This window comes from Rhodnius prolixus, unplaced genomic scaffold (assembly GCF_049639745.1).
Source record: "Rhodnius prolixus isolate KJV_2025 unplaced genomic scaffold, Rpr scaffold_1, whole genome shotgun sequence".
NCBI lineage: Eukaryota > Metazoa > Arthropoda > Insecta > Hemiptera > Reduviidae > Rhodnius > Rhodnius prolixus.
Window position 1 is genome coordinate 44,457,391 of NW_027411581.1, and position 16,950 is coordinate 44,474,340.

At 31.9% G+C, this 16,950-nt stretch overlaps 1 protein-coding gene and 1 non-coding gene across 4 annotated transcripts; both read left to right on the forward strand.

The window, feature by feature from the left end:
* Positions 1-6,916: 6,916 nt before the first annotated feature.
* On the forward strand, positions 6,917-15,843 carry LOC141460278 (uncharacterized). Of its 3 annotated transcripts, none has more exons than XM_074140115.1 (3): positions 6,917-7,041; positions 14,294-14,360; positions 15,360-15,843. In XM_074140115.1, the coding sequence occupies exons 1-3, from the start codon at positions 6,958-6,960 to the stop codon at positions 15,785-15,787; spliced, it is 579 nt and encodes a 192-aa protein (XP_073996216.1). In that variant the 5' UTR covers positions 6,917-6,957; the 3' UTR covers positions 15,788-15,843. The 3 variants fall into 3 exon arrangements, with proteins under 3 accessions (XP_073996216.1, XP_073996226.1, XP_073996236.1); XM_074140125.1 differs by having other exon boundaries at positions 6,930-7,041; positions 14,294-14,356; XM_074140135.1 differs by lacking the exon at positions 6,917-7,041 and adding an exon at positions 13,724-13,862 and having other exon boundaries at positions 14,294-14,356.
* On the forward strand, positions 14,153-14,299 carry LOC141446417 (U4 spliceosomal RNA). Its single transcript, XR_012453705.1, has one exon. It is a non-coding gene; the product is annotated as a U4 spliceosomal RNA (small nuclear RNA).
* Positions 15,844-16,950: the final 1,107 nt, after the last annotated feature.

The following is a 16,950-nucleotide window of genomic DNA, read 5'->3' on the forward strand; positions in this document are numbered from 1 at the left end:
AAGCTGGTGTAAACTGTCACTCGGCTTACCATTGTTATCAATGTCTTCTTCCAACTTCGAATGTTAACCAAAGAACATTCTAAAGACAAAAAAAGTAAATACCCTCAGTCACGCTTAAGAGTTATAGGATCACATTATTTTCTTCATCTATGAGGAGACAATCAGGACAAGCGATGGTAGTTTTGAGAGCTGAACTATTAAACTGAATGGATCAAGATTTGTTCTTGAGAATTTGTTACTACTGTAGCAGCTCGTAGTCTATAATATCAGTCTTAGATTGTAGTATAGTTCTGACTGCTTATAAGAGAAACTAGCAGTAGTTGATACATGCCTTTTTTAATCCTTCAGTGTATGTTAGACTCCGGAATAATAGTCCAATTCAGTACTAAGCATTCCCTATGCTTTTAATCAATAACCCTTACTCTTAAAACAGCTATTCAGCACGCAACTGCAGCTAAATTGGATTGTTCCAATAAAGGTTACATTAAAAATGCTGGATGCAGAGAAAATTGGATATCCTTTTTAGAAATTGGGAGTGAAATAAGATCTTTCTTGGTGGGTGCCAGAGGGCGTTAGAGTATTATGAGGTCGGGGAAAAAAAAAGCGATTGGTCAGTTGGGAAAGTCATTTAGGACTTCCGAGTTGAAGAAAGTGATACCTTAAATTTTACCTGAAGGCGTTTCTGCCGACACTAATACTATATAAATCTGTACATGACTAATCAGATCAGATTATAGTTTGGGAAGATGAGATGGCCTTATAATAAAACAATAAGTAAATGGACAAGACAAGGAAGGTGCTATAATTGTGAACGCACTGTAGTAATAGAACAGTTCTCACCACTTCTTTAGATAGAAGAAATAGTTACGATTTGAGAGACAAGTACTGTTAGGCATAACCTCAAGGAAATAGACTGGAAAACAGACGGACACATCTGCAATCATTAGGAAACATAATAATTCAGCGCAGCAGCAGTTCTCCTTTTCAGCGCGCGAGTTAACTTCAGCATCTGCTCGAACAATCACGCTTCTTGCTTTACAATCATTAATTCTTAGTTAAATATACATTCACAATTGTTAGCTCAGTATTTGTACTTAGTTATAACAATATATAATACGCATAATAATATTTTTTATTTGTTTCAAGATTTAACTTATACAAAGGGTTGGTGTGATTACAGTAAACATTACAGTTCATAAAAACAGAAACATAAAAGATTGAAACTGAACAGAAAGATCTAAGTTCTCAAACAGAATATATAAATCAAACTGAAATATCAACTTATCAGAAAATAATAGTTCTTGTCATAATTAGACTCCATAACAAATTAAAAAACATTATCTCTCTTTTACAATTCAAATTTTGAAAATGGCAAATTCAGTTATTAATATGGTTCATTGCTCTAACTTCCAATCCCTTTAAAAGATATAAATATATGTATATTCGAAGTGTACTACTGAACATAGATCGCTAGTCTAATTTGTATCCGGCAGATCTGCTCAGTTGAGTTGTAGTTATAACAATATATTCTAATGTTATTCCCTTATAAGTGTTTATTATTTATCTTTTTCACAGTCGACAACATATTTCTTAAATTATCTCTTTCATTCCCGTTCTCTGCAGCACCAAGAGATATCAATTGTGATCGTATTGACTGAGGTTGATACAGCTGGCCACAGAATCTATCATGTCATAAACACGTTTGATTGATAAAGCACTTTTATAGATTAGAGTTTATACTTCCAAAGATTGGAAACAAAAAAGCATATCCTCAAATTTCAATTGAGAACTGCTATTGGCATACAAATAATAATGGGTTCATTGATACGATACAGTTCGATGCCTAACAGGAAGGTTTGTATTGTAGTAAGTGTCAATCAGTTTGACTTGTCAATCATAATATAATTTAAGTAACAAAGTTGAGTGGTGTAAGATATAGATGGAGTGTACTTGAGAGACTGTCAATCAATAATAACGATCCCCAGACACTCTTATAGTTCTCTTTAGAAAATAATTACTCGCTGATTCCCTCCTCCAAGTACAAGAGAGCATTTCTAATTGTCCCAATTATTGGCCCACTTATCATCTCCTCACTCCTTCCATCCTCATTTTCTTTGCTTCCTTTTTCACTGAAACTTTCACTTTCACCATTTGCTTTCCTTTCTATCTTTTCATACGTCTACAAGTTTTGATTAATGGAAAAATTACTTCTTCATTTACCGAACAAAAAACTTTTACCTTAAATATTTTTAAACTTTTTACATTTTTTTCTTAAATCTTAAATTAAAAGATTTCGCCAGTTGATATGTTTAACAATATATTCTAATGTTATTCCCTTATAAGTGTTTATTATTTATCTTTTTCACAGTCGACAACATATTTCTTAAATTATCTCTTTCATTCCCGTTCTCTGCAGCACCGAGAGATATCAATTGTGATCGTATTGACTGAGGTTGATATAGCTGGCCACAGAATCTATCATGTCATAAACACGTTTGAATAATAATATTTTAGGCTTCATAGACATTTGTGTAATAACATAAGCTCAAAATTATTCAGTCTAAAAAAATTCTAGATTCCCTCTTGCTAAAACTCCATTTCTAATCAAAAATATTTTTATTTATTTACAATCTGTTTCTCTTCTATTTTAATTAAGAATGAGGGACATTTAAACATTGTACTCTGGCTGCCGACCGCGCCACATGAAAAGTGATGCTTTATAGATTATCTATCGTATGAGAGCTTCATGAATAATTAATAATTTTTATTTCAATTCTACATCCATGAAATTTAAATAAATAATATATCAAAAAAATCCATCTCAACAAACACTACATAAAGACCTTCTACTAATGGAAAAAGTATACATTCAACATAAGTATTTATATACATATATTTTATAAATATTTAAAATTATAGTTTAATACGTACTAGATATGTATTGATTTATATTTTTATCAAAATTTGAATACAGAGCAAAGAAAAAAGCAGAAATGCCGTCATAAGAAAAAGGATAAAAAATGTACAAACTTCTTTTAATCGGCATAAACTTCAATCGTGAAAAACAAAATACGATATTCCTTCTTCATATTTTTCTCATTGTTTATTAAATCATATAAAAATTATATTTTTATTTTTTAATATTTAATGATGGCATTCATGTTTAGTGATGGACAGGACAAGAGAACACTGTGCGGAGCCAGGCAGTGAAGGAAAAACACTCTCTTATAATGGATTTTCCACAACCACTAAATTTTGAGAAGTATTATGGTTGTTCTTCTCTATTGATGTACATTTTAGGAAGGCTTAGTATTCAGTTTGAGTGTTAATACTTTATTGCAGTTTATGGGTGGGGGGGAGGTTAATACTGAAGAGTGAAGGCGCCATGATAGCCGAGCGGTTAGAGGCGAAGCTAATATGTATTGTGGTACTGGGTTCGATTCCCGGTCTTAGGCCTTGGATTTTATTTAATGGTTAAATGAGAAATAGTAAAGTACGTTTGCTAGTCGCCTCCGTCCACGACACCTAATTTGGTAGTTGGACGTGAAGCCTGCCAAAAAAAAAAAGGCGATTACTTTACTTTTACTTTTTTACTGAAGAGTTTTCACAAAGAATTGAACTTTTCCGCAACATGGTGCTTCTTCGATTTATAGTTTTTGATGTTAGTTACTAGACAATACATTCTTTTGCTAAAAAAGATATGTTGAGATCCAGAGGTGCAAACTGATTTCCTTAATTTTATACATTATCTATTCTTAACTGTTAAAGTAAAATATCGCGTAACGGAGCCCTCCATCAAAGTAACATGGCTATTCGGGAATAAAACAAAAAGAATCAGTTAATTGATTTTTTATTGAAAAGTCAGAATTCTTAAATGTTTTTATTTGCCTTACTAACAACTATAAAAATTTTTAGAATCAAAAATGCAAAATGTTTTTGTACATCAATAGAGATGGGATTTCTATCAAGGCTATGAAAACTGCTGTAAATAAGATTTAGGTATTTTTTTAAAGATCTCTTTATCACACAGTTCTCTTAAAATCGACTCATTAATATCCTCTGTACCCGTATAAAGAACGCTTCCTCTCTCCTGGGAACCTAATTCTTCTCTCCGCTATGAAATTCTGCGATGTGGCAAATTCTCGAAAAGATTAACCCGTAGCGGATAATTAAATAGGTCAGAGATGAAAATTAATTCATTGACCGCAAGGAAACCAAGATATTTTCATCAATCCTTATACTTTATTACATGTTTTTTAAATCTCGTAAACGTAATAGCAGATTCTGCTGGTTGATCCTTTTTTAAGAAACCGAATTAGAAATGCGAATCTCAGTAGTTATGTCCTTCCATATGGTGAAGAAGGAGGTTTGTACTTATGTGTGGGGATGTTTTGGCCAAATACTGAAAATAAGGGAAAATACTCGTAAACACGTTTTGATATTAGCGAATGTCGGGGTTATTGTCAATAACCAACTAGAAATGCTAATGTAACTGACTGTGAGAATTTTTTTTAACTAAAATGAAATGAATTTTAAGAATATTAAAGATATTACAAAATAATTTATTATTAAACATTATTAGATATTACATCAGTTCAAATTATTTCAATGGTCTCGCTATAAAAATGGTAATTTTTTTTTTTAAAGAAAAGAAACACTCTTTCTTTAAAAAGTAAAATTGTATTCAAAGTGAATGACGGCAAGTTAGAGTAGAGGTAATCTACGGCTAAGGTGGCGTCCGGGGAAATATATTCAGGGCAAAAAATATCTGCCAGTCCCTAGTGACCGCTTTATACCGCCTCTTTCTTAATGCCAGACCGATAAAAAAGATAGTTATTAGGTGCAACGTGCCCTTCAAGCAGTGAATCCTAATTCTCCAGATTCGTTGGGAGAAACATTTCCAAAGTTTTATACGTCTCACTCGCTCGATCTTGCTCCCTTGCCGCTTCATCACTGTCCGTGGGGCAGGAGTCATTGATTAGGTACGGCTGTTAGAGTGGGAATCTGGGAATAAATGGGAGTGTAACATGTTCTGTAGTGTGAGCCAGCTTAGGTAAGAAGGGGTAGTCATGACAACCTTGTAACCATGGAGATCAAGCTCCGCCCCAGCATCCTTTATCCACAGTCAGACTAGCAACTTCCTTTGCTCTGGTCTATCGACGGCCGGTTGGCTATCATCCCTTGCCATCCAAACAAATTGACTATCATAACCTCATTAACTCTTTACCCTATACATGCTGTCTGTACTACTGAACACACAGTTCTAAAAACTTGTTAGAATTTCTAAATTTCTACCCCCTAATAGACATTGATATCAGCACTTTCTTGTTAGTCTTATACCATATTTCCTAACAGCATTCTATTTCAGCTAAATAAATGATGAATAATCCAGCTAAACACGGGCCAATATATTGCAAAGAAAATGAAAGCAAAGTTCACGCGTAGGTGTTCTCTTTTTTCGCTATTTTGGTTTGTGAAGAACTGTTTTTATGCTGCTTCGGTTGCTGATGTAATACGAGGTGTGTTCAAAAAGTAACGGGAATTTTCGTTTTTTGAAAAAAATATTTATTTATTCATCTACATTAATATTGTCGCCTTCAAAGTAGTCCCCTTCGCATACAATACACTTGTGCCAGCGCTTTTTCCAATCCTCGAAACACTTCTGAAACTCGATCTTTGTGATAGCTTTCAGCTCTTTCAGCGATTCGCTTTTAATGTCATCTATGCTTGTAAAACGACGGCCTTTTAATGTTCTCTTTATGTTTGGAAATAGAAAAAAGTCACATGGAGCCATGTCTGGCGAATATGGAGGCTGGGGCATCGTTAAAGTTTTGTTTTTGGCCAAAAATTCACGAACAAGCAATGAAGTGTGAGCAGGTGCATTATCGTGGTGCAAAATCCATGAATTGTTTTGCCACAAATCCGGGCGTTTTTTTCGGATTGCTTCACGCAAACGGCGTTGAACTTGTAGGTAGTACTCCTTATTGATTGTTTGACCTTGTGGCAAGAATTCATGATGCACTATGCCATTAAAATCGAAGAACACAGTGAGCATAACCTTCACATTCGACCGCACTTGTCGAGCCTTTTTCGGTCTTGGCGATCCAGAATGCCTCCACTGGGACGATTGAGCCTTAGTTTCGACATCATATCCGTAAACCCATGTTTCGTCACCTGTTATAACACGTTTCAGTAGATCCGCATCGTTGTCGACTTCATTGAGTGACTCTTGAGCAACTTCCATTCTCCGCTGTTTTTGTTCGAAATTCAACAATTTTGGAACAAATTTTGCTGCCACACGTTTCATACCCAAAACATCCGAAAAAATTTCATGGCATGAGCCAATTGATATGGCAACATCATCAGCGACTTCTCTGATTGTGATTCGGCGATCGTTCATAACCATTTCTATCACTTTTTTCACGTTTTCATCGGTTGTTGATGTGCTTGGACGTCCAGGTCGTTCGTCATCTTCAACGTTTTCGCGGCCATCTTGGAAACGCTTATACCACTCGTAAATCCTTGTTTTACTCATAGCAGACTCACCATATGCCTTTATTAACATTTCACACACTTTATTTCATTTTTTACGCAAAATTTAATACAAATTCTTTGATCCATTTTTTTTAACAAACAAAAATCGCCAAGCTCGAAAAACACGTCTAACCTTAACGGCTGCCACTTAAGAAGTAAACAATGAATATTACTGAAAATTTTATCGTACTTCAGGGGCATGTGTATCAACATAATAAAAAAAAAAAAATTTACAATCAGACTCTCCAAACCCGCGAAATTTAAAAATTCCCGTTACTTTTTGAACACACCTCGTACAAGTCCATACATTGAAATGCAGTCATTACTACAGCTGCACTTGAAATACACATTGAAGAGATGATTGTAAATTATTAAAAACGTGGTTAATTCAAAAAAAGGAAAAGTTAGCTGTACAAATTTCAAATGGTGGAAGAATGTTACATCTTTTTGGTAACCAGTTTTTACCAGTACCGAATAAAATGGATGCCAAGTTTCAGGAATATTTACGTATGTAATGATATATAATCAGTGCTTCTTAAACTTTTTGCGACCGCGACTCTTTTTTAAAGTAAAAATTTCTTACTGACCTTTTTATTATATCCTAACCCCTAATGATTAGGTTATAAGTCGATTTAAGAACATATTTGGATATGATTGTATATACATATAAGCTCATATTATGAAAACATCAGGCCGTAAAACCGCTAAATTTATTCTCGAATTTTTTAAACAAGAAAAAATTGAAGTTTGTAAAAATTAAAAACCGTATATTAATTTTGGGCTTATATATTTTGAAAAATATTGATAATTATAAAAGCAATTAAAATATCAAATCAAATTGATTTGATCAATATCAACCCGTTTTAAAAATAAAAAACGCAAATATAAATTTTATTTTAAATTATCACAAATAAACTTTTATTGTAAAACTAGAAATGTTTCGTGTTAAAATCGTATTTTTAATGAAAAGGATGTGCTTGTTTATTTTCACGCAATATGTAAATTAAATCTGGGATAAATATTTGTTATTGAAGATCTCATAGCATTTTCAATATTTTTTATATTAGAACGGTACTTTGTTTTTATTGACGTTAAAGTTGAAAATGATGATTCATATAAGCATGTCGTGACAAATGGTAAAAAAACTCCCAATGCTTCGTCAGAGATTGTTGGATATTCTTTTTTAACTCCAATCCAAAAAGTTGCAAAACTTTTCTTCGGAAATTCAAGTTTAAAACTAGCATCAGCAGAAAGTTCTGCAAATTCTGCCTTTACTGATCAAAGTTGTACTTGATCCATTTCTATCAGGAATGGTTTCAATACCCAATCAAACTGATTAGATTCTATCTGTATGAAAATATTTTTGAAATTGATTTCCTAAGTTGTCCAAATGACCAAGTATAATCTGTTGTAGTTCCTGAAGACAGGTTAAACTTAAATTATAATCAATAATAAAGTGACTCATATTGTTAAACATTTCGTAGTTCTCTCTATTTTAGTTTTTCAAATGATTAATTTTTTTTATGAATGCTTTTACTTTATTTATCAGATAGAGAATGTTAGCATTTTCTCCATGAAGAGACAAGTTTAGTTTATTTATTTTCTCAAAATATGTGATAAATAGCATAATTTACAAAGCCAAATGTCATTGTGAAAAAATTGTTTATAGTCAGAATTACTATCTGACTCTTTAACAAAAACTTACAGTTTAAAATGTTAAGTATAAGGGTTGATTAAACGCCAAAAGGTACACAAATCAGCAAGCACCCAAAATTTCATTAATTCTTCATTAATATTTAAGTAATTTTACTGCATTAATATTCATTAATATTTTTTAGAATTTATTAGATGTCACAGACCCTTATGCTGGCCACTTCATTTATAATATTTTTTTGTTATAATTATGATAAATCACACATATGTACATGCATGTTAAAGTAGAAAAAGACAAAGTTAGAGTAGGCTACTGTCTTGAATTCGTCTTACCGAAATATTCGAGAGCACAAATAACACACAGTTATAACAAGTAGATTATTCAACAACAATTATTGATTTCTCTATTTTAATTTAATTTTACTTATAGTAAAATACTGGAATAATTAGCTGTCCTAAAAATAACATATCTTATTTACTTTATTTTACATATTACATTTTTTTTTATAAAAAAAAGTTTTGAATTTTTTAGCCTCATAATTTTTTTTTATTTTTTATAACGTTTTCCTTTTTAACCTGTAATTAACAGTTTGATTATTATAAATAACTAGATATTACAGTCAATCTACAGTGCTACTTGAACAAATATTTTGTAGACGAAAATGGCCAGCATAAGGGTCTGTGACATCTAATAAATTCTAAAAAATATTAATGAATATTAATGCAGTAAAATTACTTAAATATTAATGAAGAATTAATGAAATTTTGGGTGCTTGCTGATTTGTGTACCTTTTGGCGTTTAATCAACCCTTATACTTAACATTTTAAACTGTAAGTTTTTGTTAAAGAGATTTTTGTACCTTTTGGATAGATTTTCCTTTTTGTCTATTTTACAAAGTTACATATCTGCTTTACAGATTTTTTTAAATTTGGAATAAGCAATTCTATCATTATAACCTGATAAGATGGTAAGTCGGAACCGTAACTACCACTAGAGAGATCTTTTTAAAGAATGATTATCGTTAAGGTCCCCCAAACCATCCTCAGTAACAACTTTTCTTGAAAAAGCGTTTTGAATAACATAGGAAGGTATTTGTGCGTGAATAGCAAAATTAAACTGCGATTTCATTACTTCCTTTTAAGAGGAGTAAGAAAAATAAACTGCGATTGCAGAACTTCTAGGCAAAGAGGCAAAGATTTTTTAATCGAACGACAATTCATTGATTTAAATCTGTTCACTCATTGATAATTTAAACGATTGCAGTACTTCCTCTTAGTAGGTGCAAGAGCATCAGCAATGTAGAGGAGCTTTAACCACTTATTCGAGCTGAATTTTATCAAAATCAAACTAAGCGTTATAGAAATATTGGTAATAATAGTTTTAGAAAGGGCCTTATTTGGGTGGGGCAAACTCCCCTCCTTATGAGGCACGGCGTCGAGACTTTTAAAGTGCAAATCTGTACAAAATTTCGATTCGAATGACATTTCATTCATGAAAATCGGTTCACGTGTCGATAATTTGAAACGATTCCTATACATCCCCTTAACAAGTGTAAGAGCTGATCGCCGCTTTAATGTTACGTAGGGGAGCCCTAACCCTATCATCCTACCAAATTTTATCAAAATCGGGCCAAGATTTACAGAGTAATTAGTAATAATAATTTTGGAGGGGGCCTTACATAAAGGGGGCTAACTCCTCTCCCATACGATGTACAGGGTCGAGACCCCCAAAAGGCACATCTACATAAAATTCCGAATCGAATGACACCTCATTCATGAAAATCGGTTCACGCGTTTAGGCGCTACGTTGTTTACAAAAAAGGTAACAACAAGAACAAGAACAAGAACAAGAACAAGAAGAAGAACAAGAACAAGAACATTTTTTGAAAAAGCGGTTTTTGCTCATTTTCGGCAACTTTTTTCTCGAAACCTATTAGATCTGGGTGGTTGCAAAAAAATTACAGTTATGAAGGAGGGTTTGGAGTAAGATTTAAAGAAAATTTGGGAATTTTATCTTTTATAGAAAAAGAGAAAAAAATTGTCAAAGTTGGGTGTTTTTCAACGTTACGCTTTTTCGTGCAGTTTTTGATGGTCAACCCTTATACAACTGTCCTACCGGACAGTTTTAATAAAAACAAAATTACTTCATTTTTCAAATCAACTAATCGTTTTAGAGTTCGCCTTCTCGAGAGCCATCTTACTTCTGTATGATATAATAATCTTTTATAATCAGATCCCATATTATAGCATGAGTTAGCAAAAATATAATTATTTAGAGACCGGCCTTTAATAAAATTGATTATTTTAATCGCATTTTGTAACACTGAGTGTGGTCTTCTGCTTTAAGTCTCCCTATAAATCCGACATTTTTTAATGGCTGCATCACCATCAAATACCAAAGCAGTTACCTCATTCCAATCTCTCTTGTTTAAAAAAATCATCCACTTTTAAGAATATGTCTTTCTCTTTTGAATGACTTTCCAATGGCCGGTAAAATAGCAAGTCTTCATGTACATTGTTATCATGACAATATCGTACAAATACTGACAATTGAGCTGAATCTTGAATGTCTGTAGACTCATCCAAGCTGTATAGCAAATTTTGGGCTTTGTTTAATTCTTTCCATTAATTGTTGAAACAAGTCCTCAGCAATTTCTCTAATGCTTTTACAAACTGTATCATTTGGTAATGGAATTTTACGCAGTACATCTGCACACTTTTTTCTATGAATCAACTCAATAACTTAAACTGCCACGGGCAATAAATTTCCTCACTAATTTTAAAAGGTTTTTTCACTTTTGCTATTAAAAACGATGCTTCGTAGGATGCTAATAAGTATTTTTCCTGGGCTGAAGCATATTTTTTAAAACTTAGTTTTTCTTTTTTTGAATCTCTCAAAAGCCTTTCAAAATATTCGACTATGAATATATTTGAATATAGTGTTATTTGAGTGGGTAGGATGTTTCGTTACAAAATGCCTTTTTAATTCTTTGAGCTTCATGCTTCCATTAACCAAAGTTTCTTTGCAGATTCAACAAAGCGGTTGTTGTTTATAGTGATAAGTATTAAAAATAAACCTTTTTATAATTCTTTTTGTATTTTCGACTTATTTTCCGAAGTACTCGAAGTCGCTTTGGTTTCTTCTTTTTCGGATTCACATTTCTTAGCGTGATTTAGCCACTTATACATTTTAGAGTACAAATTCAACTAAAATAAATCGCAAATAAGTTCCTAAGTATGTTTTTAATTTGTATGAAACATAGAACTTTAAAGCCATTAAAATTTACTATTTGAAAGATTAATGGACACTGTGCAATTGGGCGAAACCTAAACTCCAGTGGAAGGAGTACTGTCACAGTAAAACAAACTTATATTTCATTTGCATATACTTTTGATTGGATCACTACAACATATATCCCCATTAATTGCTGAACGTTCGCGAGTTACTGTAGTATACCAAAAAAAACTTGTTTTTTCTGTTCATTATTTTTGGTGACTGATTCATTGCTACAATACCATGAAAAATTACTGCCAATTTCAGTCATATTTTGTATTTTTTTATTATGCCGAGAGTCCATATGCAGACAAGACAGAAGACGCACCGACCCTTTAATGTTGTAAAATATTACATTGTCAATTAGCCCTGAAGATGACCTAGTCCCTTGGTCAAAAGCTCAGCATAATAAAAAATACAAAATATGACTGAAATTGGCAGTAATTTTTCATCCTTGATTTTTTTATTTACTTGTTATTAAAATGTTAATGAGTGAATTAATTTATCAGTTCCCAATACTCTCCCGAGAGGCCACGATCCATAGTTAAGCATTTATATATATGAAACCGTGTTGGAATAGGAAAATGAGGCGTGGATTTTGAAGTGAAAGGTCACCAGTTCGAATCCCGAGTTTAGCTAGTTTTTATTTGTTGGAAAAACTGTAATTTGTGCTTCCGGCCCTGTTTACTACATCTAGTTTGATAGTTGGACTTTAGGCCCCATCTGAAAAAAAAAAATTGGCATTACTTTAAAATAAGCATGAAACCGTGCGATTGAATTCGCACCACAAAATAATGTATGACTCTCAAAATTTTAATTCTCTGCAGCTAAAAATAAAAGTTTTGTAGCAATAATTCCTGTATTAATTACAGAAAATATGTATTCAGATTGACTAATCATTTTTCATTGACTTCACAAAGTTCAGTCTTTGATATCTTAGTAACCATTTGCAGCACTGAAAGTGAATTTTTTTTTAATCTCAACTATTTTCAACACGATACCATAAATTTTTAGGTTATTTATACTATCATCCACTGAAATGAAAGCATTCTTATATTGTAGACAAATAATTATATCATTGCTGTTTAATGTTTAGGCTTATTTTCTACCTTGTAATACTATCACAAAATAACACAGACGTATTTACACACATTAGACTGACCAAAAATGGTGAAATATTCGCTAAAATATTAATAATTTCGAAATTACCCAGGAACTTCAATCGGCACTCCCCTTTTCCCATATTTAATTTTCAATTATTAATAAATAAAATTACTTACATAATCTAAAACAAAAAATATGTTCCAAAAAGTATAAATAAAAAATCCAATACGGTTATACGTGAATCTATCAAGGTTTTAGATGAAAAAAATGGGGATACAGATTGATAGTTTCCCTAAAATTGCTAGGCAAAACTTATTTGTGAATGAAATTTAAAATTGACAGGCAAGTCTACAGTACTTGAAAATATACAGTGGTCAAAAAAAGTATTCATACACTAAGTTTTTCTTGCTTTATCTACTGAACTTTTGTTTCTAGAATGACTATTTCTTCAGCACTGAAATCGAAGATAGTAACAATGAATTTAATGCTCTCATTTTCTTTTATAAACATAAAGAATTGGTTAAAAAGCAGAAAAACAATTTATTGAATGCAAAATAAGTATTCATACACTCAGTCTGAATGTTATAATTAACGCAAAACTAAAGACCTAATATTTTGTAAGCAATCCCTTAGCATTTGTTATTGCCTGAAGCCTCCTTGGCATAGATTCCACCTGGAAATATACGTAACATTTCCTCCCAAAATTTTTATCAGTCGGACTGTTTATACTGATAATAAACCGTTATCTCATCTTAAAAGCATTCGCTACCTTGGACTCTATTTAGAAAGGCGACTAATATGAGACAGTCACTTGTCGATCGTTGAAACCAAGTTATTTTTTTTGTTAAACTTCAGAACATTACATTACACTCGACAGTGACCTAATACTACAAACTTTACAAAAGATTCAACAACCTAGTTACACTCAACAAGCTACATATTAACAATGAGTCCTTTCTGTCCATTCCTGGTAATCCTCTCAGATATTAGCTTAGGAACCTCCTATAAGAGGAAGTGTTCCTGTTAAGGAAGGAAGCAATGGTCAGTTCAAGATAATTGTTCATCGCCAAATTTACTAATTATATCAGTTCGCAGATTGTAAACAAATAAAGATTTTTAAAAAATAAAATAAAATTGTGCTTTATCATATTTAATCAGATGTGCAAAAATATTCAATAGTAATCAGTAAAAAAAAAAGGGATTTTTAAAGTTAAAACGGAGACACAAATTTTGTATTCAAACATGAGCGAAGGTAACATCCAAAGTGTAATTGATAAACCTGGCGACCAAGATCAAGGTAGGAATCGCTTTTTTAAAATATAATTGTTCATTACCAAATTTGCTTATTATATCAGTTTACAGATTGTAAATAAATCTGCTATATAAATTTTAAATATGAATGAGAAAATGTTTATGAATTATCTGCTTTACCAAATTTTTGATAAATTTCCTAGAAAGGTGCGTGAAGAAAATAACTTACGCTCTATTTTTGTTAAACTATGGTAAACATTTATTTTTTGTATCACAAATGATAACTCAGTGGTCTATCTTAATAAGGGTAAAGAATGCAAAATCTTTTAATTAAGCAACCTTGCGCAGTGGCAATATCGTAACCAATGAAGGTCTCCTGAGGTGCGATTATTGCTAGTTGAAAACTTTCACCAATATTATTAATTATCCTTTTAACTAACAATTTATACAGTTCAGTATAAATTTGGCATTTTTCAGATGAAGTATACGATGACTGGGCTGAAGGAAAATTGTTCTCAGAAAAGCCTCTTACATTGCATAGTAAGCAAGTGTCATTTACAATTACAATTACCGTACAATTACTTGATACCCTACAGCAAAATTATTTTAAAATTAACCACATTTTATTTATCTTGAGAGAGAAAATGGAGCATTTGCGCAGAATAAGTTTATTGTTTCTAATGAGCGTATTGAAATTGCTTTAGCCTTTATAGTTTGAGAAAATAGACAACTGTTTACTGAAAAGTTGTAATACCATGAAAAAAACATTAAATTAAAAATATCTATAAAACGGAGCAGAATCGAGCAAGTCTATATAAATTATTTTGTTTCAAATGATGCCCAGAATTGTTTCCCGAAGTAACGGTAGTCTTATGCTGAACACCCTGTTTAAATAGTTACATACTTTTTACATATTTACAAAAATTACATATTTTTCCCCCAATCAACATAAAAACAATCTTTTTGAACTAGCGCTTGTGGTTTTGTGATATGCAGCTAAGATGTGCCGTAAGATAATTGCACGCAAATTTTATTCATTCAGTAAGTTCAGAAAGTTTTTTGGGTACTTTTCCGTTAGCTGGGCGCAAGCGAAAAACAGTTTCGGGTAAAACTGTTTTCTTTACAATTCATTAATATTTGTTTATAGTTGAACGTTTTCGACTTTTATTCCGTTGACTTGGCTCGCGTTTGGTTCTCAATTGGCGACATTTGCGCCCGGCTAACAGAAAAGTACCATTTTTTGTGTTGAAGAGTTTATTATAAAAGATGCAAGCTCGTGGAGAGGAAGAAAGGGAAGTATGTGTTGAGAAGGATAAAGTGCACTTAAACAACTAAAAATATTTTTAAGGTTTTTTTTTTTTTAAGTATAAGATACATAAAGTCTACAACTGTGCTACAAAATAAAAAGTAAATGTGCTTTTACTTTAACGAAATAATCTTAACTAAATTGACTAAATCCATATCAACTCAAATCACCTCTCAACTTAGTTAAAATATATATTTGTGTCTATTTACTGACAAAAAATTTTAATGTACTTTGCAGAAAAAGAATCTTGGAGAATGAAGAAAAGCCATTCCAAAACTCAATCCCAACTGTCTTTTCAACAATTAAGACGCAAATGTCGAACAACTGTATATAATCTAGAAAGGAAATGTAGTAATTTGAAGTCGAAACTAGAAATAACTGAAGCTAACGTAGTTGATGAGAAAATAAAATTATATCGCCTACAGAAAATAGCAGAACTTGCAAATGAAATGACTATTAGTAGAGAAAATAAATTAGCCGAAACTATAGAACAATTGAGGAATGAAATTCATCGGCTAGATAATGAAACACAAAATGCAGCTGGAAATGCCCAATGGCTTGCTCATGAAAATCACCTACTAAAATGGTTTTTAGAACTTCTCAATAATGTTGGCATTGCTTGGATTTGTAGTCGGCTATGCTGTTCATCATCGATAGGTGTTTAACAAGACTTACTAATGTACTTAAAACAGTATTACTAATAAAAAAGTTAATGAATTTATGTTTTATTTACCAACTTTAACCTATCCAACCTATTATTCTATTTTATCCTGTCCTCTCTTTATTAAAGCGCATGCAAAACATGCAAAAATAACATAAATGAATAACAAAAATGTACCAAGTTTTTATACGTATTAGATCTTAAAATAGGAAACCTTATTTTGATAGCTTCATGTATCGGTTATCTTCGATGTAAAAGGCTGAAAGCATTTTTTTCTCTCTCTCTCTTCTAACTTAGCGACTGAAGACAATGGTATCGCCTCCACGGACTTGCTGGCCTTCCTACGAAGTTCTATCGTTAAAGTCAACGCTAACCCATCATTTGAATCTAGAAACTCTGCGTTTTGTGAATGGTGTGCAAAAGTAAATACAAGTATTTGGAACATTTGAAGGTTTTAATACCTATTATTCTTTGTGTAAATATCTAATAAAACCAAGTACTTGTAAAATCCTTGAAAAGCCCTTAACTTAATTTTGTTTGCATTAGAACGAATCGCCCTGCAGAATATGACTAATTTAGACAATCACAGTGTACGCAATTTGGCTAACTTAAGCAAATCAACAAAATTTTGTCTTTAGAAAAAAGAAAGCCGTGATTGAAATTAGAAATTATTTTCATTTTATATCTTCGTCCTGGCACTTTTCGTTTCCTTATAACTGCCATTAGCGCTTTATTTCCTGAATTTAGAAAAATTTTAAGATTAGAAATTATAGCCAATAAACACTTAAACCAGGGTGACCAACAAAAATTATATTGGAAATTCATTATAAGCCTGCGGGCAGCTTAAAATATTATATGTATGTCTATTAAATTGGACCCACTGCCAAAACTTTTTGCAGTGTAAATTCAAAACATTTCAATTTTTTTATTATTATTGTTTTAATTATTATTCATAAATATAAACATAGATGATTTAATAATGATTATTATGAGAAGGTAGAATATTTAATTTATTTAATTAGTGAGATTTGTTTCTCAACTCTCACTCATCTCACAAACGCGTATTTGCACGACATAATTGATGTAGCAGGCTTCATCCGTTCTGTTCGAGCATGATTTGTAATTCGTAAATTCTATTTTCGAAAAAAAACGATTCGTAGGTGAATG